Genomic DNA, 26,781 nt, shown 5'->3' with positions numbered 1-26,781 from the left:
TTCGACCACAAAACATCTATTAGACGTGTTTGCGCTCGTGCGTTGTGCTACTTCATTTCTCCTTTTTATAAGTCTTTTATTTCCCCTTCTTTTTCTTCTTCCTCTTTACTTCTTTTTCGTCTTCCATGCGCGCTCCAGTCAGAGGCGCGTCCCAGTGCGCATACGCAGATGTAACGGCTTTTGCGTAAAGACCTACGTGAGGTCCCCATTGAATGATTGTGGGGGAGGCTGCTGACGTCATTGGCTCAGGAACAGAAAAGCAACAACCACCCCTTGCTCCTCTCCACATACACACGCATACGCGTGCGCACGCAATCCCCCCCACCCCCCCCGTGCAGTGTTTTATTTGCAAAAAAAAAACAGTCCCCCCATCACCCCCCTCCCTTTAAAAAAAAAAAGCCCTACTCTAAGCACCACAAGTCCCCAAGAGTTCTCCATAGCACAGAGCGCAGAGCCGCGCGCCTCAAAAGTTGAAGCTCTTCAGGCGCCGGTTTGCGGAAACCATGCTCGCGCGCTCCGTCCGCGTTTCCCTGGCAACTGGATCGGCGGATGGAGTCGACGAGGACGAGCCAAAGGTGCGACGTCCCCAAGGTGCTCGGTCGTCTCCGGCACAGGCACAGACCTTAGGCTCGGGTGTTCATCCAAACCGGCCGTCCAAAGGATCTCCAAAAGCTTCTCCCTGACGCCACAGATGTTTCTGCATCTGTCGGCAACTTATGAGTTGGCTCTCGACACTGAGAGAAAGTCGGTCCAAAAAAAAAAAAAAAACATGCGAAAGCTGTTGAGAGCATCATTCAGTCCAAAACGTAGGAGAACCTCTTATCAGCTCTCAGCTGACCAAGCACATGAGCGCTATGGACACGCTGGAGTGGAGCAGCAGAATAAAAGAGCGATCCGCGTGGACGCGCATGCCGCCACGAATCGGAGATCGAAAGATGTTCAGTCGTGCATGGTCGTGGACGTGTACTTTCTTCCTGCTCCCGTCTAATCCCGGGCACGCGACCAAAAGTGTCACTTCGTGTACAGTTATTCCATCATTTGTTTACGAGCAGAAGGAAAACTAGTCTGTTTTCTGTTGTTGTTGCTGTTCGATTTGTGCACGAGTCGCCCTTTGGGTTCCTCTAATCGCCCGTGCACGTGCCAACTTCTCCCTTCTTTTGCACAGTAAAAAAAAAAAAAAAAAAAACTACTGGAGTCTGAATGCACGGGATCGCTCCAGCATCTTCTCGCCTCGCGTCCAAACGTATGTGCGTAACTGCGCGATCCGGAGTGCCTCGCTTTCACTCGCGTCTCCCCCTCGAGCTCAGGGGACATCTCCAAAAACATTGTGTCCTACCTAGAAAGCCCGATGTCGAAGAAACGCAAAACTCCCGACGCCGACCACGACGGAGGAGGAGGTGGTGGTGGTGGAGGAGGAGGAGAGCTCGCGAGAGCAGAGGATTTCCCGCGTTCAAGCTGCGCCGACCAAGGTATGAAACCTCGAACCATCAGTGGTGCTATGACTCGAAAGGGTGATGTCTTACCAAGGGAGGCTGTTGATGCAAACAAAATTGCACGTGCATATTTGAGAGATAGATTGCTTATGGACAGGGACATGAGCTCAGTGTCCTCTTGAATGTTTTGATCCATGCACTTCGTCTTGAAAAGAAAGAAAAATAAATGATGGTGTAATCATTGAACCATGAGCAGGCCTAGACTCTGAGCATAGCGTTGCAGACTCCTACATGCTCCTACATGTGGTTGAGCAGAAATAGGGTTTTATATAACTCCATGGAGAACACCATACCGTGTTTTATTCATCTGAAAATCTTCATAATAACACATCATGTGATGTTCGAGATCTGGGCAGAGTATTGCACGCATTGCTTTGGTTTTTTTTTGTAGGTTACCTTCAGGTTCTCTGGTTTCCTCCACTACTGGAAGATGGAATGACCAGCTAAAATTGCCTCTGCTCGTAAATTCCTGTATAAATAGTGCCCTGTGGAACCCTGGCAAACCATCCCAGGTGTATTCCACTTTCCCAGTGTTCCTGGGAGAGGCTGAATGGATATCGGATAAATGACACTCGGGAGGCAGTGCAGTGTTTGTCACGCTTCTAAAATGGCTCGATTTAAAAAGCTAAGCCACAGCCATGCCTATAAACATTAATATTTTCATCAGTAGTAGAATGTATCTTGTAGCAGTAATGGTCAGCCTGGTTGTCTCACACAGTTCCATGTTAGATAGTAATTTTTTTGTTGTGAAAAATATTTAACAGGTTACAATGAACAACGTAGTAGTGTAATAGAGTGGGAAAAAAAACGTCAACCTACGTGTTAATTCAAACAAATATTAACATATAGTGAGACAAGAAGTCTAGCCAGGTAGAACGTAATCCCTGAAGATGTTTAAAGTAATAGTATGTCAGACCCTCTGTCCATTGACCTTTTTAATCACATGGCTAAAATGTGGATATACTGCAGTGTTCAAGACTGGCACAATCAAAGCCAGGACTGGCATTATCAGGCCTTTAAATAGAAGTCTGGCTGTTTCTACATATTGTCTGACGTCTCATTAATGCTTTTAAAAGGCCAAGCCATATTGTGTGTCTCCTTTGGCTGGCACGGAAGACAAAATGGGCACTTCCTTTATTCTGTAAAGCATTGAATCTGGGCATTTGCATACAATTTTGTCCTTACAGTATGTACAAAATGCCTCCTCTAAAATATAGAGTACATTTTAAATCCACTAAAATGCAGCTTTGCAAAAGTTCACGAATGTCCACTGTTGAGACTGGGCTGTCCATTGTCCTTTCTATTATTAAAATCGCTTGTGCCAGGTGAAACCATTTACACAAAGCAGCAGTTTTAAAAAATGTCCATTCTGGCCACTGGCTCAATGGTGCAGTCTTGCATTTCTTTTCTTTTTTTTGTTTGAACCCTTATCCTTCATGTTTTCTGTGGCCAGGGGACGAAATGGAAGCATAGAAAGAGATCCATTGAGATTCATATCAGGAGCCACAAAAGCCTTTTTGTATGTCTAACTGAGGCGAAGACTCAACCTGTCCATAAGGGGTAACTCTCCCCAGGTTGCAGACCAGATCAGCCTTGTTTCCCACGAGCGCTAAAAAGCTTCAGCCGTGTCTAATCGCTGACTCTACATTAGCACAAATAACTTTACAATCAAAAGCAAGAAAATGAACTGGTAAACACGGCAACTAACAATCATGTTTCTATTACTAAAAAGTCGATTGCATGATATTGATGGTTACATATTTCAGATTTTAAATGTCTTCGATAAAGCAAATTGCATTTATTTCCACTTGCTGGTAGCACTATTGTTCCAAACGTTTGTTCCTTTGGCTGCGATGGTTAGCAATGGCCTATAAGAACAGCAGACGTATCAGTGAAACCTTAAACAACTGGTTTGGGAAGAAATTATTATTTACATGTTTAAATGCTCGCTAAATGTCTCCCTCGAGGACACTGCTACCATATTACTATACAAATACACTACTTCCAAATACTATCCATATTAATAGAAGTAAGATTTGCAATCATAAATATATTAACCTTCCATGTTTGCTGAATACACTATTTACCTGTGGTCACTATAATACACTGATATGGAAGTAGGGGAGTAGAATAAGAGATGTTTGGGCCGTAGGCTCGCCTGTACCACTGCTCACTTATGCAGTTATCCAATCAGCGAATCATATTGCAGCAGCACAATGAATAAAATCAACAATCAAATTAAACTGGAGGTGAATGTGGTTCCACCACACTGTAAACTTCTTGTCTGTTTAAACCACTCTTCATGGATCCCTTTTATCAAGAAGGTGTTTCGTTTTTTGTTTTTAGATTTCATGTTTGTTTTTTTGCACTATTCTGCTGTGGATAAAAAAACCTTATAAAATCTGCAAGATTTTATGCATTGTGCTCCTGCCACCTGATTGGCTGATTGGATGAATATATGAAATATTAAATTGAATAGAGAGTATAGGAAATCCTTTTTTCTGCTTGTAATTAGTATCAGTTTGGCAGTAGATTTAAATAAGAGAGCAAACTTACTACTCTACTCTTTCCACTAAGGTATCAGAAGGTCATGAGTTCAAATCCCAGCACCACCTAGCTACCACTGCGGGCCCTTGAGCAAGGCCCTTAACTTTCAACAGTTTAATTGTAAGTCGCTCTGGATAAGAGTGTCTGCCAAATGCCATAAATGTAAATGATTGCTAGTCAGATAACTGAACATACTGCACTAGTGCTTGTTTACAAACGAGTAGAAAGCTGAAAAATGCTGAAATTCGTGAATATTCAATTTACAGGCAGATGAAGTCTACGCCATTCAATAATAATTCCACAAATGCTACCAGCTCTGCATGCTTTGCCAGGACAGATCATGAGTTGGCCGTTGTGATTGGGCAAGTAAACGACTATTAATTCTTCAGCTCTAATATTGAATTCTGCCTGCATATTTATTTGGTGCAAAAGCAGTTTAAATGAACTAAATAAATGGCAGCATCTATTTAACAAGACTTTGCATTATTATGGGGCTTAATTTCGAGAGACAGTGTTACGAGAAAGACCTACCCTTTTTGGATTAAACAAAAACCCGTACAGCAGGAGTATAGTGTTACAGGGCTATGGCTAATCCTGCATTCTATACCGCTATTGTTCGATACATTTGTATGACGTCATAAACCTCAATAACAGCAGATTAATTATGTTGACTTAAGCCACCAGATCCCCCCACGTTTATCTTCTTACTTATTATTCTGTTTAAAAAGCCCTTTACAAGACCCACAGATTTTGGCATACAGTTATAAAACTTAAAACTTAAAAGACATAAGTTATCTTCAATTGCATTCATCGTAAAAAAAAAAAAAAAGTCCCAGTTTGGTTGTTTAAGGAGATAAGGGTTATAAAAAGCATGGGTGGTGCAAATTCAGTTCACTACAGGTCACTTTATTAATTTTGTTCAGTTTAAATCTATTCACCTGAAGTCCGATCAGTTAATGTTTCTTTATTTCTGAAATAAAAAAAACATTATGATGATGTCATTACACCTGGGCCATTCACCAAGCTTTTTAATCTTCTTAAATTCATTATCAGAATGTTCATCCTTGTCCAGTGTTAAACACCCGATTGTATAAAAGGAACCATTTATAGTGGACAGTATAAATGGGCCTAAAACAGAGACTTGTGGAACACCGAGCTTTACTGATAGCAATCAGATGTATAATATGTAAAGAAGAATATAAGAAGAATATTGTAGTTGATTTAATCAAAAGTTGATTCTGAGCTTTTGTAGTTGTAGATCAGTGGTTATGTCTCAGGGTTACTGATCAGAAGCTCAGGGGTTATAGCACCCCCAAGCTGCCAGTTTTGGACCCTTGAGATATAGTTCATTATATTTCATGCTTTATGCTTTTATTTATACTTTATAGATTTTTTAAATTTTACTACATGTCAAACTCTGTATGAATGTGTATGTGACAAATAAAAAAACTGGTTATTATCAGGCATAATCAGAAATCCTCCAAAGTTAATCAGTTGCTGTACATTAAGGGTGATTTTTTTTTTTTGGCCCTAATGTACAAAGACAGTGTATAAGCATCATGTGTACAGCTTTTGTTATGGTATTGTTGCTCAACCTGCTACTTGATGGTCATTGCTATCTTCACTGTTCATCTTGTTGCTATGATGTCCTGGTTTAACATCTGGCTAGTGCGATATGAAAATATTAAATGCATAAATAGCTAGCTACAGAACGCATACAAAACTCGCTTTTAATAATTCCAAGCAGGTATTAGTGAAAGCAGTGACAAGTCGTTCATTTTTAGAGTGAATGAGGTTTACCATGCGGATGTGACCAGACAAGTAAGGCAGCAGGGAGAGTAGAGAGACAGAAAAATGACGTAGGTGACAATAGAGACAAACAGGATATAATAAATGGGGAAAATGGACCAATAGACCAGTCACAGGTAGAATTAGAGAGCGAAGAGGAAACCTGAGATCAGTGTGCATGCAGATCATGTGGTTCAGTATTAAAAACCCATGTGAAATACCATCGTAAGGTTTGTGAACGACATTCGATCCATCTTTGCATTGTATCGAGTGATTGACATTAATAAAACAGATGTTTTCGATGTATATTCTTTTTCATGTTCACACTTCACACCGTTTACATTTTTTTAAAATACGGACGAGTCGTATGAGCTGGTGATTTTCTTGTGTGTATGTGGGTGAGAATTTATTTGGATGCATGCCTGAGCACGAGTATTAATGTGTCATCTGTGAACCAGTAAACTCTTTGATATGAATGTTGATATTCTCTTTTTTTTTGCATAGTGGGGTGGTGTGTTTAGTGAAAAGCATTACTGGATACAGCAGCAGTTGGGTTAAGAGAATGATCTTGTAGAGAAAATGACCAAAGTCGTCATCTTATAAAAATTTACAAGGTTTTTTTTATTTATTAAAAAAGCTATAACGTATTAGATTGATCGTTTCTGGTAATGTTTAACAGCTCATTTTTTCAACAGATTTTATAAGATGACAAAGCATTGTATTGTGTGAGTTATGAAGTAGTGTACAAGTAGTGTACAATTTTTTTTAATACCTTATTGGAACCATTTTCTAGACAAAAAAACATGTACAAAATATATTAGCAAAAAAATGCATTTAAGCTGTTAAAGATCCCCATCACTAGGGTGAAACAGGGCTATACTGATTCTCATGAAACATAAAGCCAAATGAGAAAAACAAGGATATTTAAATCATTTATAATCAGAAATCATTTTGATTGCATTTAAATATCACTGCTGAATTTATTAATGCTTTCTTCTCACAAGCCAAAATATGGTGTTACCTGCTTTATATTGAACTAATCGAGGCAAATTTACCATTTAACTCTAAAAAGAATTATTAGGCTTCACAACAGCTTCCATTACAGCACTGGACTCCTAGCCACTAGATGGCGACAAAGTAATATTTTTAATTGTGGACTTTTCTGGACTTTTTCCTCCACCAGAGGGCAGTATTCAGTTTTCGTTTTTGCCTCTAACTTTCCCCGAGTTTCAGTAAATGACAATTTAATTAAACTGCTGTTAAAAATACCAGATAAATATTTATTTTTTTCACCTTTTTTTGCTTAAACCTATTAATCAACCTCAGTTCTGTTCAAAACTACTAAATGTTTTAAATCTATAATTTTAACTTTTTAATTGCCCATTTAATAATTAACGTCACAAATTTGGGCGAAAAACATACAAAATTACTTAATTTTAATTTAAAGAGTAATTATTAATTGTGTATTATATTTTTTTTACACCTTTTATCACAGTCTTGAAATTGCCAAAGATTAGTAATAAAACTGACTTTGATGCATTGTTACCTTTTTTGCAGCATCAGTTTTTCAATTTTTTTTGTCTCTTATTAACTTATTATAACATGTTCTATTTGCACCGGCATGACTCCATACAATCGTGAATTTTTGAATGTTGGTGCCTCCGTTGGGAAAAGGTCAAATTTGTAAATTTTACTGTACTGTATGTTTACACTAGGTGGCGCCATTAGAACACGAAATAGGCCCATGTATGAAATGCTTGTCTTTTTTTTTTTTTGGTAAAGCCAGAAACTACCTTAAAATCCTTCAGTGATACGTTTTCTATTTTTCTGTAAAAATGTCTTCTCCACTTTAGATTTATGAATATTGTGATGATTTGAAGCTTGCATTTAGGTCCCTCTGTCGATCTGTAGGAGAAATGCTGAGGATGGAGCTGCTACGAAGGAGGAAAAGAGGAAGACCAAGGAGGAGGTTTATGGATGTGGTGAGGGAAGACATGCAGGTAGTTGGTTTAAAAGAGGCAGATGTAGAGGACGGGGGGTATGGAGACGGATGATCCAATGTGGTGACCCCTAATGGGAGCAGCCGGAAGTAGAAGGATTTAGGTTCCTCCGTCACTGTTGCCTCATGGTGCCTTGTGCTTAGAAGGATCACATTCCTCCCGTTTGGTCAACTGCACAGCCACTTTGATGGTCCCACAAGAAGCATGTGGACTCACCTCTAGACCTGTAGACCCCGGCCAAAATCAGTAGGCCCATGTAGGCTCTGACATCTGTGGAGTCTACCTTGGTCCAGTTTTTTTCAGTGTGCCACCCATGGAGGTTGGTCATGCTGACAATTAAATTAGACTTCTCCTACGCAAAAAAAAAAAAAAAACAGCTAAAATGCAGAGTTCACATTCTGGACCTTCACAATGACATAACGTGTAGCCCCCTGAAGTCTTAGGCAGGTTGCAGAAATGAAGTTGTGTCTGCGTTGGTGGGAAACCACACTTGACCATTTCTCCTGAACCAATCTGATCCAGGATCCTCAGAATCCTTCTCACCTTCAGTCGCAAAAGTTCAGGATGAGGTTGCGGCAACAAAATCTGAATCTGACTCTTCAGAGTCTTGTGAGTCCGTGGTGTCAAAGGGAGATAATATGTCCTGCAGCTCGTTCGGGTCAGGCTTCATAATTTTGTCTAAAACGTCATGTCCCCCTCTTTTCTCTCTCTATCTCACACACATACACACACATACTTTAATAGGAAGATATACTCAATAGAAAACTGTATAGAAACTAAGATTTCTATTCACAGCGCTATTTCATGGTCTAGTGGCGCCATCTGGTGGCCAACAGTAAAAATGACAAATATAACCTCTTCCCAAATGAGGGCACTACTAACTTTGACAAATGCATGATTATGTCATGTCATTGCGGTGCAATTAAAAATGTCGTTTTAATTACAGGTAATGAGGAAAAAAACAACCACACAATAAGTGTGGGAGAAAAGAGATTAAAGCTGATTCTGCAAAAAAAAAAGGAATGCATCAAAGTCTTTGACACATCCAAGATATATATATATATATATGTGTGTGTGTGTGTGTGTGTGTGTGTGTGTGTGTGTGTGTGTGTGTGTGTGGAGGCTGTGTCTGGAGGAGTAGTAATATAAGTGATCATCGATAAATCGAATTACATTTTAATGTATTTTATTGATTATTTTAGATCATATTTGTATTCAACAATTATTAGTTCAATTTAACACTATTTACAGGCCTGCTTGTTTTTGTTATTCTGTGTTAATCTGTTCCATATAACGGATGGTCAAACCGGGTAATAACAATAAGAACTCGATGACACTAAGACTAAAAAAATGATGATGTGTATAATTGTTTTAAATGTAATTTTAAAGAAATGCAGACTCGCTGTCTATCAGGACGATCTGATGACCGTGTGCAAGGGGGTGTTGATACGTTTCCTCTGACTAATGTAGGAGGCAGATGACGTTGCTTTACTTCCTCTTCAGCATCACTTTGCTCGATGTGGGTTCTGTTCTGTGCCATGCCTGCATATCAGAAATTCCTTCTTCTTACTCTGGTTTTATCATCCATAATGAACTTTGGTCACATTTCACACTTCTGCCTAAATTGTTTGGCTTGCTAGAATTAGAAGAAAAAAACAATCTAATTAAATATGACTAGAATAAATGAAACTTGTAAAGCATGAAGTTTGCATGCACAATTTGTTTTCTAGAAGCCAAAGAACAAACAGTTTCCTTTTAAATACTTACAGAGGAAAAAAGCTGTGACGGTCATTCACCCACATGCTAACATGATAAAGAAACTGTGGCCTCGAGCAAAAATTGTAGAATAGTGTGGTCTAGATATTTGGGATTTTTTTTTCCCCTTTTGCTCATCCAACACCAGGACATAATTACTCCTTTAAAGAGTGTTTTACTCTACTGACTGTTGGACTGTGATATTTTTTTTCTCTGTGTTTAATTTATATAACAGTTAACGTTAGAGAAATTGAAAGTCTTCTTATGTAAATGAGGCACAGGCTCAACATTTGAGTTTGTTTTTAGGAAAACATTTTTTAATTTTTTAGTTTTAATGATTTTATTACAATTATCCTGATCCCTGTTGTTCAATAGATTATTTGAAATTTTTAAGCATCATATATCTGCTTAATTTTATTCACAATCAGAATGAAATCAAATAAATAGATAAATAAATAGATAAATAAATAAATAAATAAATAAATAAATAAATAAATATAGGGAAAATAAATAATAAATAATTCCAGATGTTTTGCAGATATTCGTAATAAACATGGACTGCAGTGTCACTGTTTGACTCTGTTTCATGCTCATTTGTATTTTTACTGGGATTTAAACTCCAAATGGGTTTTATCTTGAACATAAGGGCTTCCTACCTTTTGTTTCTTGCTCGCTTTCTTCCTTTCTTGCTTTTTCTTTCTTGCTTTCTGTCTGTTTCTCTGTCTCTCTTTATTTCTGTCTTTCTTACTTTCTGATTTTTTTTTTTGTTCTCCTTTCCAACATCTCAACAAAACACCACTGTGTCCCTGCGCAAAAAGAAAGAAAAAGAAAGAAGGAATAGCTGTATATTCATCAATAAATAATTTCTCCCAAAAAGATTTAGATCTATAGCAAGACTTCCTTCATTCCTCCTATCAACCCGATGACTTTTGAAACGTTTTGTGGCGGGTTTACTGAAAGAAAGAAAGAAAGAAAGAAAGAAGAAAGAAAGAAAGAAAGAAAGAAAGAAAGAAAGAAAGAAAGAGAAAAAACTGAGCCATCTGGTTGTACCTTTATTAATAATGCATTAGTACACATACATGAACATGTGTAGATTTAAATCTTGTGAAGATATTATTTACTTAAGGAAAGGAAAGATGAGTTCTTTTCTTTTACCCAAATCTCCCTGTATAAGAGACGAACAGGGAAGACGTTTTGTTTGTTCTCTAGCAGCACATTAAGAATAGCATGTGCTGTCCACGGCTTGCGGATAAGAACAGTGTGGGAGAGAGACACCGCCTGTATAACTTGTCTTTTTGCACATACAAAGAATGCAATGTCAGCCGGCAAGGACTCTGTCACTGTACAGAGCTCTCTGACATCACACGGGTGAAAACCAGAAGCTGGGCCTGTTGCCATAGACGTAGGTGAGGGCAGCAAAATGCAACACCTCAGTAAATATCGCAACTAAATATCAGAGAGGCAGAACACACCGTGCTGCCGGCAGACCGCGAGGAGTCCGATTTCTCCTCCTGAAGATCTGCTGCACAGGAGCCGTCTGATTAATGTCAACTGGCGTGGTTTACGCAGTGTGGCATTTCAAGATAAAATATAAATGCACTTGGTGAGCAAAGAGAAGACACGTGAGCACACAGGGATCGAGAAACAAAATGACTAAAGGGCACAGAGAAAAGATAAAGAGAAGATTTTAGGCCTGAGAGAGAGAGAGAGAGAGAGAGAGAGAGAGAAAGCAAGGATTGTGTACAGATTTAAAAACAACTGGATTCAAGCACCTGGTTTTGTCACCTGGGTTTTAAGAGAAAAAGATAATTAAAAGTTTCAGCAAATGTATATCTTTAATGTATAAAATACACACATTTAACATGTACATGCAATAAAACTATTATTATTGATGTGTAGATTTATTGAACCTAAGAATATAATGCATTTAATGATAATTATGGTAAATAAAATATACTGTTTTAAATATTTACCAGATTAATAATTGTGCATGCGTATCAATTATCTGCAATATTATATTATATGTTTAGCAATAACTCATTCATTTTTAGCAGGAATCATTTTATTAACTCACGATTAACACAGTGTGCATTTCTGATATATATATATATATATATGAAAAAGGAGAAATTAAAACCTTCAACACACATTTATGATAAATAAAAAATTATTAAATAAATAAATAAACTCAAAAATGATTTTTAAACACTAAACATTTGTTTTATTGATGTGCCAAGTCTCGAATCAAGCACCCAAACTACCACGATTATTTTTCTTCTTTTTTATTGGTGTTTCGCATTCTTAAGTAGAGCATAACCACCATCAATTGTGGTAATGGATCAGAGACTTATATCCCTATTCCCCAGACCAAAAAAAAAAAACGGCATGATGCACATTTCCGGCAATTAAAACCGTCCGTGTGGAAACACAGCAAAAGTTCCGTTTGGTGTCCTGATGATTTAAGTCATTTAAAACACCGTAATTACTTTAAAACTCTTTCAGGAATATTTTGTCTTTATGCTATATGTTGAGTTTGGTTCCACTAATAATGAACATACATTGGCATAAAGCATCCATATTTGTTCATTCCCATATTGATTAGAGTGTTAGAAATGTGAAAGTATTAATTTAAGGTAGATAAAAAAAACAGAAAAAAATATGAGATTAAGCTGTGATAATTTGTGCTCATGACAATCATGCGATTAATCACAATTAAATATTTAAATCGATTGACAGCCCTTCATTTTAATATATATATATATATATATATACACACACACACACACACACACACACATACACATACACACACACACATATATATATATATAATTCCCATTATAGATATTTATTTATATTGCTAACTGCAGCACATTGCACTCAGTCGCAATTCATAAATCACTCTGCATCTAAAATCGAGTGTTGAGCACACATGGCTTGAATTACCAAACTAATTAACTGTGGTTTTCAGGGTACCAGTTGAAAAAGTGTAAACAGTAAAACTCTTCACAATTTCAATACAAACAATAACAAAAATTGTGTATATTCATTTTAAACCAAAAACAAAATCTAAGTGGGGAAAAACAGAACACAGACTTGAGATAGTTAATAAATCACGCCCAGTGAACGGTTTAGAAAAACGTGTAAATGAAGGCAGGGATTTTGTGTGTGTGTGTGTGTGTGTGTGTGTGTGTGTGTGTGTGTGCATGTGTGTGAACGGATGCATAGCCAAGTGTCATGCGTAAAGGCCCGAGCATGTGCTTGGCACTAATATCGAGGGCTTTGATGTGACGGCGCACACTGAGTCCATTTAGACGTCCCTTACAGACGTAAGCAGGCAGCAGTGAGAAACACATGCAAGCTTAAAATCTGCTGTTTGTTTTTTCTCTCTTTCTCTCGCTCCCCCCTTTTGCGTGCACTCTCTCCTTAGTGTGCTTTTTCTTTTTCCCCTCTATCTAACACTCTCTACCCTCTGGGAGGTGCTGACGTGTGTCACACACATCATCATAATCATCTTTCCAATTTAATGAGGGCAGAGATTGAGGTTTGAAAGCAGCCTCTGAAAAAATTCCAGGTCACTGGTCTCTGTGGACTGTGTGTGTGTGTGTGTGTGTGTGTGTGTGTGTGTGTGTGTGTGTGTGTGTGTGTGTTGCATCGTGCACAATGCCACTCCGTATTCTTTAACAATAGCCTCAATTTGGTGTGAGATTGCAGAATCATTCATGTATATAAAACAAAATTGTGGGTTCGTTCTGTTAGCATGAAACCACGAATTATAAGCATTTCTGCTTTAAATACACAACATTATTGTATTCGGAGACATTGTGTGTGTGTGTGTGTGTGTGTGTGTGTGTGTGTGTGTGTGTGCGTAAAAAGAGCGAAGGAGAAAAAGAGAGAGAGAGAGACAGTGAACACCCTCGCAGTGCACTCATCAAACTCATACTTTCCTACTGACTGTGCGGTGGGATTTTTTTCTTCTTTATGAATCACAGGTGTTCCCACAATATAACAAACTATCTGTGCTTCAATGCACTGCATTATGATGTTGGATGTACAGTAAGGTTTAAGTACGGTAGATTTCTTGATGTATAATTTTCCCTCTGTTTATGAACACGGTCAGGGGAGCAGCCATTCAAAAAAAACAAAGCCAGACACAGAGTACAAAGAAAACAACACATATGCCCTTTAAAAAAACACTCTTTATTCTGCAGACAAGTACGAATGCAGCTTGTAAAGTATTTTCTACCTTGTTTAAAATGTGCATAAAGGTGTAGTCGGATTTCAGTGATATGCCTTTATAACTAATTTAATAATATATAATATATTTTGTAACATATTCAGTTTATTAGGAACTTTAATAGGAAATATTGTTGATTTTGTTTTTGTTTTAATTTAAGACTTTCTTTAAACTTCTACGGGTGCATGTAATTTTAAAAAGCTATACAATTGAACCCTCTGGATGGAAGTCTTGAAATTATTAGTTAAAATGACTAAATGAATATCTGTGTGAGAATCGGGGATACTCAGGAAAAATCATTCTTGCTACTTCATGAATGAACGAAGAGGTACACTTGAGTTTTATTAATTCGTTCTTTTGTTATTAACCTCAAATATTGGAATAAAATATAATATGCTAATGATTATTGCACAGCAGATTAGAGGTCATCATTAAACTAAACAAATGAAACCCCTCTCTAAATTAAAGCTCAAACTGATAGTTCTACTCAACACATCTTAAGGACAGAATGTCTGTCCTCAGTATTTCTAGTGTGAGTGAGTAGTTGTGTATGAGCCCCGTACACAAAATGACAGAATGTAACCTCTCAGGCAGGGCAGCGTATCGAAATTTCACTGACGAGGCCTCTGATGTTTGTGTGACAGCTCTGAAGAAACGAATGGCTCACTGTGGATATGGAGTAGAGGGAGGAGTGTTACGGGTGTAGATTTACCAGGTCAGAACTTTTATGTACAGAGGCACTAAACTAGAGTCATATCCTGAATGACTCACCTGGGCTGCGTAATACTGAAATTTGGTAATTATTTGTTAAGCCGAAAAAACCCCAAAAGATTTACGTTCAGCTTGTTTTTCAAACAAAATCCCCAAAAACACATGGTAACTGTGCCTCTACTCCTCTCAGTGACTAATTTAAACAACAAACACCTGTCCATTCATGCAATTATCCAATCAGCCAATCATCATCACAGTGCATAGGAATACACAGACGAAGAGGTTAACGCTAATGGTCTTCAAACATCAGCGAAAAATGTGATCGCTGTGACTTTGTGATATGATTGTAAAGGGCAGTTTGGCTGATTTGAGGATTTCAGAACCTCCTGGTGGTCCAGGGAATGTACCACACAACAGGCTGTTGGTTTTTCACTGAATGATTGGCTTTAGTAACTTAAATAACCACTGATTTCCAACATGCTGAGCAGAAAAGCATCTCAGAAAGCACGCAGCCACAATGGTCGAGTCACCAAGTGAGTGTATATTAACATACACTGTATGGACAAACATTTGTGGACACCTGACCATACATTTTTTAACATCCTATTCAGTACACATTTGCTCCACTCTTCCAGGAAGATGTTCCACTAGATTTTGTAGTGTGGAGAATTATGCTCATTTCGACACAAGAGTGTTAGTAAAGTCAGGTATTGATGTAAGTGATGTGAGGAGGCCTGGGGTGCAGTCAGTGTTCACACTCATTCATCTTCGTTAGTGTTGAGGGTCAGAACTCAATAGCGGGAGATCTTCCACTCCAGCCCATGTAAAGAATATTTTCATGAAAGCGTGAAGGTGGTGGTGGTGGTGGTGGTACAGTGCACAGGGGCAATGTCATGCTAGAGCAGGTTTGGGTTTCCTAGATCAATTGAAGGAAACATTTAATGCTATCAGATCCAAATAAAATTGTTAAAAGCTTATTTACAAAAAAGTAGATTAGATTATCAAAATGATTTTAAATTTATTGGATAAAATGCAGTGATGTGATTTAAAATGTTTATTCAAATTTGAGCATTCTGTTTCAAAAATGGACGCGTTTCATGCATAGGTTAATGCTACCTGTCTTGCACTGACCTGCATGTTCGACTTCATCCTGAAACCACACTTCGCTTTCTAAGAATTGTGTAAAAATAGTGTCGGGTGTCACCATCGCCGTAGGCTCTCTCTCCCACAACAGAAAGGCCATGGTCAAGAAAAACAACAGCGTTAAAGCAACACAATGGCTTGACACTGCAGAGCTAAAAGCGCATAACTGAAAAACATCCAGGACATACTTTCATACTGTGCTTAAACTGTACTCGGGTTGTGGAAATAAACAGCGGAAAACTAACAGCTGTTACTGGTGATTTATTGGTTCATCTTCATGTTCATGCTTTGAACTATTTTTCGGTAGATGAAAGCATTTTATTTTGCTCAGCTGGTGGGGAAAAGCATCCCAATATGCATACACAATATGACTTGGATAACACGTTTTACTTTACGCATTTAATAACGTATGATCTGGAATTGCTCGTAAACACTATCACATGATGTGTTGGTCCACTTGGGTGTAGCTTAAATACGACCTTGTGAGACTTTACTTTTGATTTCACGATGCACAGGCCGGCGTTATACCTCAACGGCGATCAAACCGAATACTGACGAATGGAAAGAAAGAATGTTTTGCATATGGCTTGTGTGCGTGTTAGTACAATGGTGGTGGTCATTTGACTGAGCAAATGCCTTATCGGGAAGTACACAAACAGCTATTGAAGCCAAGATAGAGACTTCCGCATATGATGGTTAGCCTGAACTTCTTGTCTCGATTTTCTATTTCCTTCCTTTCATTTAGATTTACTTTGGTTTGCATTATGGAGTTAAACAGGAACCTTTTTGTTTACTGAATACACAAAGTGACTTGTGCCTAAGATAGTTGTGGTATTATTAATTGCTTAAACAGGTACAAATAAAAATGTGTGCACGCACTTGTGAATTACCCAGGTGTGTGTGTGTGTGTGTGTGTGTGTGTGTGTGTGTGTGTGTGTGTGTTTGAGCAGTAGAAGCTGCAGCAATGTGTGCCATTTCCCTGTCGTTGGGGGGACACAAGGTCCTGGAAGGCAACGTGAGTGGCAGTAACAGCGTCTCTCCTTTCCAGCCTGGCCCATCTCTCACTGCATTGGCTGCAGCTCTGACGCAGATAGGCCCCCCTCTTCCCCTCTTCCCTTTCCTCCACCACTCCTTTTTTTCATCTCTTTTTTTTTTTCTCTTGCTGGCTTAGATGGGTTTTTGATTCATGTGCTTTCTGCACTTCCTCCCACTGCAACGTTCACCTCTGCTTGAGAGGAGCACTTTTTTTCTTTCTTTCTTGTTTTCAGGCCTTTCCTTTTCTCTTCCATTCATTTGTTTATTTCTCTTCATATTCGCCACCCTATTTCTTTCTACAGCATAGGTCGAATATTTCTTGTCTACCCTGTCTCTCCCTCAGGGTTAAATCAACAGGGTTAAACCTGCATGCCGTTTTATTTCACGGGGGTTCTCGATAGACCATTCCAGATCATTTTAGATCTTGTGTCTAAAATATTGACATAAAAAGGTGAGAGGAGGAAACATCAGTGCTACAAGTCCATGCAAAATTGTTAATCTATTTAAAATTTCCCTCTGTCATGTTTTGTTTGTGAATGGGTTTATTTTATTTTTTATTTTTTTAACAGAATAGCCGAACCTAACATGTATCCCCCCTCTCCCATTATAGCACCTTCTGATAACACACACACACACACACATGCACACACATGCACACACACACACACACACACATTGCTTTAACATTGACCCTAATGTCACTCTAATGTCCATATGCATCACCAGTACGTCAGACTCATTTACCCACTGGATATATTACATTTCAAAACTCCCCATTTTCGTTGTTTATTAGACTTTTTATCTTGACTGTAAAAATTCGGCCTCGTTTACGACAGTTGTGCAGTTACACAGACGCAATAGAACTGTTAAAATGGTCAAAATGGTGCAAGGTACTGTACAGAATTACTTTCTCCTGAAAAGGGAACATGCGCATGCTTGGTGAATTGTTCATAAAAAAAAAATTTGGTCGTTTAATTTTTATGATAGAACAGTAGAATTTCCCATCTGAAAAGCAGATGCGAGGCAATTGACTTCTAACAGGCAACACCGTCGCTGAAATAGTTGCGAGCAGCGCTGCGAGCACAAGCATAACTTTGCCGTGCCCCAAGGGACCAGTTTTTTCATACGCCTGTCTCTGACGTCAATGCTCTGGCTGTCCTGTGGATCGTCACAGCAGACGCTGAGAGAGAGAGAGAGAGAGAGAGAGAGAGAGAGAGAGAGAGAGAGAGAGAGAGAGAGAGAGAGAGAGAGAGAGAGAGAGAGAGAGAGAGAATGTGTGGATTTGAATGTGTGTGTGTGTTTCAGAGTGTGCAAAGACTGCAGTCTGCACTCTAGACTGTATCCTGCTGCAAACACATACAGTATTAAAGAGATGCATTTTGTTACCGAGCAATAGGGAGGTGTGTGTGTGTGTGTGTGTGTGTGTGTGTGTGTGTGTGTGTGTGTGTGTGTGTGTGTGTATGTACCTCAGTGCTGGGGTGAACCAGCACGGTGACAAAGCATTCGGGTGGCACTTAAAAACCAGTTGCTTCATGCCAAGCTCTCTTAGCATTTGGCATTGATTACGTAAAGCACGCGGTGATGAGGCGTGGTGAGCATGATGGATCACAGCGGCTGAATCGGATCAAATAGAAAATAATATAAATTACTCATTATAATCTCTCTTTGTTTTCCTTCAGCGCCATCACCGCAGGACAGAAATCATTTATATAAAACAATGTGGAAATTCAATTCGAAGCAGTTTTTTCGCGAACGTTTGCACGTGAACTCGACTGTTATCTGAATATTTAACGTGAGCATCTGAGCCGCAAGCCATTCGAAGGGGGCTTTGTTATTCCTACGACTGTTTAGTCACCTTCATGTCACCTCTCAGTGACGTCTCTCCTTCCATATATAGAACTAGATTTCCAGCGCATTGTGCCGGCTGCTTTGTTATTAACTTATATTTATATCCCATTTTTTTTAAAGGAGGACAGTGAATCACAATGCATTTGTAGATTCTTAAAATGACTCTGTCTGTCTTGTGACCCAAAACCACAGTAGTGTTATGGTGCTAAACCAGAATGCACCTAAAAGCTTTGCTTTATCTGTGCATTGTCTATAAAATGCACTGTAATGGTACTATCAGGAGTTTCTGGAGAACTGTAAAGCATGCATTAGTTTGGAGAATTGGCAACTTGTGCATTATAATGCTTAGAAAAGTAAAATTGGAAATTAGTTTTGGTCTTAATCAAGTCAATCTCTAGCTTATTTATGTATTTATTTTTTGATAAAATGTATATGATAGCACCATTCTCAAAGAGTTCTTAGATAATAACCCGCTTCCTTTTGCTGCCTATATGATGTTTGGATGCAAGTCAGCTGTTAAAAAATGCTGATAAATCTTCTCCCGCTTTCAAACACCAATATCCATATCTGACACTGTGTGTGTGTTTATCAGTTATAGTTTCTATATCTGTATTTGGATTAAAACTAAAGTTAGGTGTGGCAAAAAGTTTGCGATCATTTAAAACTAAAACACAAAGAAACCACAGTACAGTGCGGTTAACGTTTTTTAAGTAATTTGAAATTGATTTTTATATTTTTATTTATATATATAATGCATTTAAAGTCTCAGCGGACAGTAGGTAGTAGAGCACGTTTTAAAAGCTGCCGATAAATACACAGCTTTAGTGTGTAGAAAACCACTTCAAGATACTGTTCAAAATGTAATAAATAAATAATTAAGATTCAGTAACCAAATAGTTTCCAATAACCTACTCTACACTGCCACTGCAGAGGAACTTTTTGAACTGTATTTGTATTCTGGTGTAATATGGCAATTAAATGCTCTAAATGGATTTAGTTTTGTGTGCAATTTCAGCAATAAAAATGTAAATAATTCCAAAAGGAAAAACGATTTACTTGTTCATTTTAAGAGAGCGATGAGGTGGAGTTTTCATGGTTGCAGTGCCACCAGACTGGCAGGTTAACATCCGACTTAATAGATGTAAAGCTACCAGTCTGTTGGCACTGCAACCATGTAAGATCATGTCTTGCAAATTGCTTAATAATTTATAGATTTTCCATATATGTTTCCTAAACCACAGAAAAACTAATATACATCAAAGATTCTTTTTCATGAAAGCTGTAATACTAAGACTAAATTACAATAGTTTTCAATAAAGCTAAATGACAATTATATATAACTAAATAAAGAGATTCATTAATATCGTTTAGATTCGTGAGAAGTTTATAAAACTTGTATATAAATAAAAAATGAGAACTCTTGGTGGTTCAGACATGGGCAGTTCAACTTGTCTCTTAGCAGTTCTAAGTGGATCTGATGTATAGATTAGATGGTGTTGTTCAGGTTTTGGCTGTTATTTGTTAAATTAACTGTAAAATCTTTGCTCTACAGTATTTAACGCAACATGCAATAGTCCTTCAACTTGTTATCTATGGAGAAAAAAAAAATACAAGAAGTTTTAGGAAATCATAACAAAAAAGGATAGGAACAGAGCAACTGTGCGGTCCAGGGCTCACAATCTTGTCACAAATGCTTACTTCACCGCTAACACAGGCACATAGGCACATAGTTATTGGATTATAAATTACTTCCATATGTTCCAGTGTCCCCTCCCCCCCGTCCGGCACGCATCCTTATTCTACTTCAAACTCTGCTCCCAGCCCATTCAGCTAAACACAATCTCTGCATTAGAACTATGTTCGGATGTGTGTCTAGTTTATTCTCGTACAAACAGACATAAAGGAAATCTTTAATAGAAAGCTGTTTGGTGCACATTGATTTTATCAATGTACTGTACACAGAATCACACAAATAACTTAGACAAAGCTGTTTTTTTTTTTTTGCATTTAAATTTCTCTACAATTGTGTCTTAGGGGTGTAGTGATATTGTATATTGGACGTATTGTGTAGATACAAGGCTCTTGATTTGAAACGTTTGGGTTTTTTTTCACTCAACAGTCTATATAAAAACAAGCTGTGCAACGTGAAATACGGCTTAAATTGTTTAAGGTTTAATAGTAACTCAATGAAGCCCCTTGTTTATCTTAGATCATTATAGACTGTAGCGTTTGAAAAAAAAGAAAACCCTCAACACTTGGCCAACTAATGATAGACCAATATGTTAGTGTGCCAAGTTTGGCAAGTAAAAGTACTACATACCAAAGACCACAGCAACTAGAGCTCATTGCTGCATATATCTACTTAGTTGAGAAATGTGCAGGATTCAGTCATACATTTCGGGATCTAGCAAGTGAAATTCTGGCCTGGACTTTTAAATCCTTAAAATAGTTTTATAATAAAGCCAACGAAAGTGCATGAAGGTAAAGTATCTCATATACAGCAAACAAATAGGATATGACCATGAAATAAGTAAATCAGTGAGTCAAGGATAATGAAGATACAAAGAAATGCAATAACGACTATTTTATCCAGTGTTGATAAAAAACTGAGCTCTGGCCAAAGAGCGAACTTTTAATTAGTCATATAGTCTTATATAAGTTGTGGTTTACCTACTGTTACACTTCCAGTGTTTTATACTCCCTATAAAGATTATTTTATACTCAGTTCCTGGTTAAGACCTTGTGTCAGTGCACTTGATCAGGTTTTCTTGGTTTTAACTGGTGTCATCATGACCGAATTTTACCCCAGTGGATTCTCATCTGTAGTTTGTTTCACTCTAGGCAGCATAAATGGGTTCCTAATTAAAAGTCTGCCAAAAAAAAAAGGACAAAAAGAGGAATGCGTATAAAATGGCAAGAACTTGAGAGGATCAGTGATTCAGCAGTTTCTGCACTTGCATTTTAAATGTACACGACCAGATTACAGACTTCTTTTAAAATTGTTTTACGCTGTTGATAAATTAGTAATTGCATTTCTTTTGTATTTTCATTATCCTTGACTCTCTCATTTAGTTATTGCATAGACCACATTTAAATCCTTTCCTTCACATCCTATTTGTTTGCTGCTTTATCATCATGCACTGTCTGAAAATTCATTATAAAATTATTTAATAATTGAATTATCCATGATTAGCCCTCAACTCCAAAAAAGTCCATTTTTTCCTTGTTTTATTTGATGTCCAGAAAGGCTTAGAAAAATGGGACGTAAAAGACACACGGCTTGGCGAAGAGGAAGAGGACTTGTAGATGAATCCTCGTTATGAGTCTCCGCACAGGCTGAATAATAACATGAGAAAAGGAGGAATGTGACATAAAAGAGGAAAAATGGCATAAAGTGGCTCTTTTAAGTCACATTTAACAAAAGCCCCGGCTGACAATTTCTGCTTTAGGTAATCTTAATGCATCGGCCCTGAACGCTGGTGTGCTCCCACCCACATGTCATGGCACAGTTTGTTATAGAGAAGCTTCCTCCACACATTATTATTACCTTGTCCTTCCCTTTTTTTTTGAATAACTGCAGCAGACAGTGCTGTTATATCCCAAAGAAGATGAGATGCAAAATTAGAAAGACTGCTTTAATAAAATTTTGGGGTTTTTGGTGAACTTAAGATATGTAAAAGCATTTTATAATTGTTTCCCTTGTTTTCCATGCACCGCATAAAAGCGACATGTCTGATGATATTGGTACCGGTCCTTCACATATCTTTCTTTTTGTAATAAAAATGCTGCTATTTGCTCTTTTGCACAATATTCTGCTTACATTTTCGCTACTGTTCACTTTATCTCGTTACGACGGGTTTACTGGTGGAGCTATTTTGTGTTTTGTGTATCGTCTTTGCACTGTCTTGTGTTGTCTTTGCACTGTCTTGTGTTGTCTTTGCACTGTCTTTTGTTGTTTTGCACTCTCTTGTGTTGTCTTTGCACTGTCTTGTGTTGTCTTTGTACTGTCTTTTGTTGTTTTGCACTGTCTTGTGTTGTCTTGCACTGTCTTGTGTTATCTTTGTACTGTCTTTTGTTGTTTTCGCACTGTCTCTTGTTGTCTTTGCACTGTCTTGTGTTATCTTTGTACTGTCTTTTGTTGTTTTGCACTGTCTCGTGTTGTCTTTGCACTGTCTTGTGTTGTCTTGCACTGTCTTGTGTTGTCTTGCACTGTCTCTTGTTGTCTTTGCACTGTCTTGTGTTGTCTTTGCACTGTCTTGTGTTGTCTTGCACTGTCTCGTGTTGTCTTTGCACTGTCTTGTGTTGTCTTGCACTGTCTTGTGTTGTCTTTGCACTGTCTTGTGTTGTCTTGCACTGTCTTGTGTTGTCTTTGCACTGTCTTTTGTTGTCTCATACTGTCTTGTGTTGTCTTTGCACTGTCTTGTGTTGTCTTGCACTGTCTTGTGTTATCTTTGTACTGTCTTTTGTTGTTTTGCACTGTCTTGTGTTGTCTTTGCACTGTCTCTTGTTGTCTTTGCACTGTCTCTTGTTGTCTTTGCACTGTCTTGTGTTGTCTTTACACTGTCTTGTGTTATCTTTGTACTGTCTTTTGTTGTTTTGCACTGTCTCGTGTTGTCTTTGCACTGTCTTGTGTTGTCTTGCACTGTCTTGTGTTGTCTTGCACTGTCTCTTGTTGTCTTTGCACTGTCTTGTGTTGTCTTGCACTGTCTCTTGTTGTCTTTGCACTGTCTTGTGTTGTCTTGCACTGTCTTGTGTTGTCTTTGCACTGTCTTGTGTTGTCTTGCACTGTCTCTTGTTGTCTTTACTGTCTTGTGTTGTCTTGCACTGTCTTGTGTTGTCTTTGCACTGTCTTGTGTTGTTTTGCACTGTCTTGTGTTGTCTTTGCACTGTCTCTTGTTGTCTTTGCACTGTCTCTTGTTGTCTTTGCACTGTCTTGTGTTGTCTTTGCACTGTCTTGTGTTATCTTTGTACTGTCTTTTGTTGTTTTGCACTGTCTCGTGTTGTCTTTGCACTGTCTTGTGTTGTCTTACACTGTCTCGTGTTGTCTTTGCACTGTCTTGTGTTGTCTTGCACTGTCTTGTGTTGTCTTTGCACTGTCTCTTGTTGTCTTTGCACTGTCTTGTGTTGTCTTGCACTGTCTCTTGTTGTCTTTGCACTGTCTTGTGTTGTCTTGCACTGTCTTGTGTTGTCTTGCACTGTCTTGTGTTGTCTTTGCACTGTCTTGTGTTGTCTTGCACTGTCTTGTGTTGTCTTTGCACTGTCTCGTGTTGTCTTTGCACTGTTTGCACCAGGTTGCACACATGCACTTTATGTAGCGAGGACACTTACTAGTCCTTGGCTCAGTGTTTCTTTGTTTCTGTGATTGTTGTCTTATGTTGTTGTATGTAGCATCAGGGTTCTGGAGGAACGTTGTTTTATTTCACTGTGTACTGCGTCAGCTATATATATGGTTGAAATGACAATAAAAGCTTCTTGACTTGACTTGAAATACCATAAATAATGATGTAACAGGTAATTTCTACCCCCTAACAGAGCTCATTATAGTTTCATCATGATACTGAAATTGAGACCCTTTGTTCTCTTGCTATTCTGTACCCAGTTACCTTCCTGTATAAAAGTTTCACTTCTGTAACATGTTATCCATTATAAACGCTTCAGGTGGTTAGCATTAGTCTCATGAAGGGTCCCTGCCTCCAACGTACACACATGTAATACAGTTTCTGGGTCACTTCCTGTGTTGATTAGCTAACAAAACACCTTTTGCACAAGATGAGTTTATCCAGCGAGACTAAACCGCTCACATTTAAGATTCTCCTTGGCGTTTCGTGAGCCGTGTGCGGGCCTGAAAAGACGTCAGTAGGACGTCAAAAAAAATGACACAGGAAATCCTTTGAGTAAACCTCAAAGTTTAAAACAACACGACTCGTGGAACAGAAAACCAAATGCCTGTGATAATTATAAAGGACTGGATGGAGAACGTCTGCGAGTTTAAAGAACCAAGTGCACTTTTCTCATGCAAGCCAAAGCAGATTTACAGCATGGCCAGAGTTGTGATCATCAGTGCACCAGTGCTTTGTAGGATATTGAACACCACAAGAAAGAGGCTTCACTAGTAGTTAGACTTGAAGTGTTTTCAGAAATAAAAAAAAATGTTGGTGCATTTTATTTTCGCTTGAAGGATAACATTCCTGCAGAGAGAATTCTGTGCAGATTTCAGTGCTGAGCTTCAGGGCAGATGATCTGAAATCTGCTCAGGATTTTGGGGTGTTTTTTGTTTGTTTTTGTTTGTTTTTAAACGTTCTGTAGGTGTAACCTGTGCAAATATGTTGAACACTAAAATCATTGCATTTCTCCTGATTTAATTGAATCACAATGCCAAAATTGGACATGAATTTAGGTGACATTATGTTCGCTTGGATGCAACTTGGCAAAAAATATGAAAAGTAATTAAATGAAAAAAAAAAAAAAAAAAGTAACAAGCTGTAGCGATCACTTCGTACTCTCTCGCTCCGTCTTGGAGACGCACGCACCAGCGTGCGCGCACACACACACACACACACACACACACATACATACACGCACGCGCGCTCAGACTGACGCGCGCTGACGTCAGGAGCGCATCAGGACCGCCTGCCGCAGCACGAGCAAACAGTTTGACTTCTACTTATGGCTCGGTGTAATCGCGCTCGGATGGGTGTGGCGAGCAGGAATGCGCTTTTATGGCCACCTTGTGTTAATTCATTCACCGGAGCGCTGTCGCTCAGCAGAATGCCTCCATTATAATGCCTGCATATCGGGGTGATCGCGGCCGCAGGCGATTTCCGTTCAGCGGAGAGAAGCGCAAAAACGGCAGCGTGGAAAAAAAAAAACCCGACTGTGTTCTTTGCGTTCATAACGAGCTTTAATGAAAAAGTAACCAGACAAAAACATTCAACCCAGTGAAATTACTCCCATCACGCCTCCCCCGCCTCCCCCCCATAGGCCCGCGACTCAAGGGAAAACACTCGCGCACGCACGCACACACGTCCGCGCAACTTTTGCGTCTGCGCCAGTGTGTCCGCTCCCAAAGCGCGTCCAAGAGCCTCCTTTATTAGACCGCTCTTTATGAATACTCCTCCGTGGACACACAGGAGGCAGGAAAGAAGTGTGGAGCTCAGTGGTTTACATCAGCAGGACTTTCCGCGGTCCGGTTCCGGCTCGCGCAAGGGAAGAAACAGGAGGACGCGGAGACACGAGGTATCGCTCGGTTTCCGGCATTCCCCCCTCCTCTCCACCTCCTCCTTCAACACCACCACCACCACCCCTTGTCACCAGCAGCCGGCTCGGACTGCGGTACCCGGATTGTCCGCTTTCTTCTCCGTGGGTCTTGATGAGCCGCTGGACTTTACCTTCAGCAAGACTTTGGCGTGTTTTTTTCCCCTCATCTCCTCCTCCTCCTCCTTCTTCCTCTCCTCTCCTCTCCTCCTCTCCCGTTTTGTCGCGTTTCCCAGTCCGACATGGAAGATGGGCCGCCTTCGACAAGCTGCTTCAGAAGGCTCGCGGACTGTTTTCTCGGATCAAGTAGGTACATTTCGGTTAATTGTGTTATCGGATTTTTTTAGTCCTCGCGTGGAAGCTTTTACGGTTCGAATCAGAAAAATCTCAGCTGTATGCCTCGTTCTTCTTAGTTCGCAAACTTTTCTTGTTTCCCATTTTAGTGCAAAGTTTGTAGGCGCAACTGTTTTGCGGGTATTATGTATATTTATTTTAATACAATGTTTCCGATGCATGTTCATGGAAACAGCCCGCGGCACGTGCCGGTCATGTAGCCACCCCCTAGTCATCTTTGAACAATATTTGTAATTTGTTGCTCAGTGTTTGTAAAGCAGTCGCACTCAGACAAGTGACTGTGATCCAAACAAGACAAGCATTCATCTGTCTGCGTGATTTCCAGCTGAGAACATGAGCAGCAAAACAAACTTTCACGTGAAGACATGCAACTTCTTTCTAACACTACTTAAGATTTATCCTTTAAAGCTCGTGGGGTTTCTTTTGGAAAATTGTTTTAAATAAAAGCCCCACTGGGAGTCCATTTGTGACACATTTTTTAGTTGTTAGTTTATTTCACAATGAAACATCATGCATGGTCTCAGATTTGTGAATGCATGCCTGTAAGTGGTTGTTTGTTAGTTTATTTCACAATGAAGTCTCATGCATGGTCTCATATTTGTGAATGCATGCCTGT

The 26,781-nt window shown here is 38.9% G+C and overlaps 1 protein-coding gene across 4 annotated transcripts in view; it reads left to right on the top strand.

Annotated features, from left to right (window-relative positions):
• The first annotated feature begins 390 nt into the window (after nucleotides 1-390).
• The window catches only part of pde10a (phosphodiesterase 10A), an 81,284-nt gene continuing 54,893 nt past the window's right edge, over nucleotides 391-26,781 (top strand). For 3 of the 4 annotated variants that reach the window (XM_046870669.1, XM_046870690.1, XM_046870660.1), the window contains exon 1: nucleotides 391-1,469. In XM_046870669.1, coding sequence (XP_046726625.1) covers nucleotides 1,349-1,469 — 121 coding nt within the window. In that variant the 5' untranslated portion in view covers nucleotides 391-1,348. Of the gene's footprint in view, nucleotides 1,470-25,242; nucleotides 26,118-26,781 lie in introns of those variants that run through there. The other variant, XM_046870680.1, reaches the window with a different exon arrangement.

The sequence above is a fragment of the Silurus meridionalis genome, chromosome 2 (genome assembly GCF_014805685.1).
Source record: "Silurus meridionalis isolate SWU-2019-XX chromosome 2, ASM1480568v1, whole genome shotgun sequence".
NCBI lineage: Eukaryota > Metazoa > Chordata > Actinopteri > Siluriformes > Siluridae > Silurus > Silurus meridionalis.
This window is presented reverse-complemented; position numbering and strand designations above follow the sequence as displayed.